The 1283-nt window shown below is 41.6% G+C and overlaps 1 protein-coding gene across 1 annotated transcript; it reads right to left on the bottom strand.

The window, feature by feature from the left end:
• Positions 1 to 158: 158 nt before the first annotated feature.
• LOC111655878 (cholesterol transporter ABCA5-like) lies at positions 159 to 1172 on the bottom strand (the record flags this gene model as incomplete). Its single annotated transcript, XM_023407418.1, has 3 exons — positions 159 to 217; positions 695 to 872; positions 1025 to 1172. Coding segments are annotated over 3 exons (385 nt in total), but the record flags the coding sequence as incomplete, so codon positions are not given.
• Positions 1173 to 1283: the final 111 nt, after the last annotated feature.

Genomic DNA, 1283 nt, shown 5'->3' with positions numbered 1-1283 from the left:
GAGGGGATGTAAAGAAGAAGGATGGCATCATGAAATCAATCAGAATAACTGGACAGACTGTGTAGTCCAGCCAATTTATACTGTGAGAACTTGAGCACATTACAACATCTGTCTTCGACCTTAATTGAACTAATTAAATCAAAGTGTTCAGGCCTTACCTCTTAGAGCTTCCACCACGTTGTCCTTCTCTTTGTACACTTTCCGGATGTTGTTGATGCTGCCAGAGATTGAAAGAGCAAGCGATGAAGAAAAGATATTAAGAGAAATGAGAGAAGTGTAAACACAGCATGAGTGTCAGAGTGAAGAGCAGCTCTTAGGTTACAGGCTAGTCCCACAGGCCCTTCTCAGCCAGTGGAGCCATGGTGTCTGGCACTGAACCAAGAACAAAAACAGGCAGCATTTTTAACTCAGCCAGGCACTGATTGCTACTGGAAAAGTCTGCATGTCTCTCCTCAGACTTTAATATCAAAGGGCTCATCCCTGAACACATGTTTTACATATTGATATTTTGTGAACAATATGCTAAAACTGCACATTAAGTGACAATAGTGCTACAAAAGCATCCACCACACAAAGGTTTTTGATTGAACTGGATTGTAGTAACATATCCAGAAGCAGCACTTAGTGTAACAGACTGTAAACACTCATTACAAAAAATAACTTTTAATTCAACGATGCAAGATCAGTCTTTTACCGAATGGCTTCTTTCCCTCTGAACTCAGGTGAAACAGGTTCAATAGACTCGTCTCCACCAGGAGTCCCGTTCACTTCTGCGTCGTATACTGAGCTCACTTCAACGTAGCGCTTTGTGCGTTTGGACCAATAGGATGGTTTCAGGAAGTACAACAGGGACCTCCTCATTCCAAACTCACCTGCATATCAGACAAAATGTATTAACTATTACACATGATAATAATATTCAAACAATGTTAGGTTAAGATTAGTTGGGAAACCAACTAACAGTATATTAGTAGACTTAACTCGGTGTAAATTATATTGAGGTATACAATATGTGTTTACTTACCAGGCAGCACCTGGTCCAGGTAGACAGCCAACAAAAGGTAGAGGATGCAGTCCAGAACCAGCATGATCAGGGGTACGTAAAGAGGATGAGGGCCATTGGCCAAGGAAGAAAACACAGCACCATCTCCCTGAGCCTCCAGGTAAACCACCTGACATATGTATAGACACACACACGTACAAATCAAACCCCTACCGCCACAATGATTTGACTCCACACTGCATCATTTTCCCATTAACTGCATGCATCCTATTATTCCTTA

Source organism: Seriola lalandi, unplaced genomic scaffold (genome assembly GCF_002814215.2).
Source record: "Seriola lalandi dorsalis isolate HSWRI2012SDOR001 ecotype SW California unplaced genomic scaffold, Sedor1 jcf7180001975812, whole genome shotgun sequence".
Lineage (NCBI taxonomy): Eukaryota > Metazoa > Chordata > Actinopteri > Carangiformes > Carangidae > Seriola > Seriola lalandi.
Note: the sequence above shows the minus strand (reverse complement) of the source record. Positions and strands in the feature narration are given on the sequence as shown.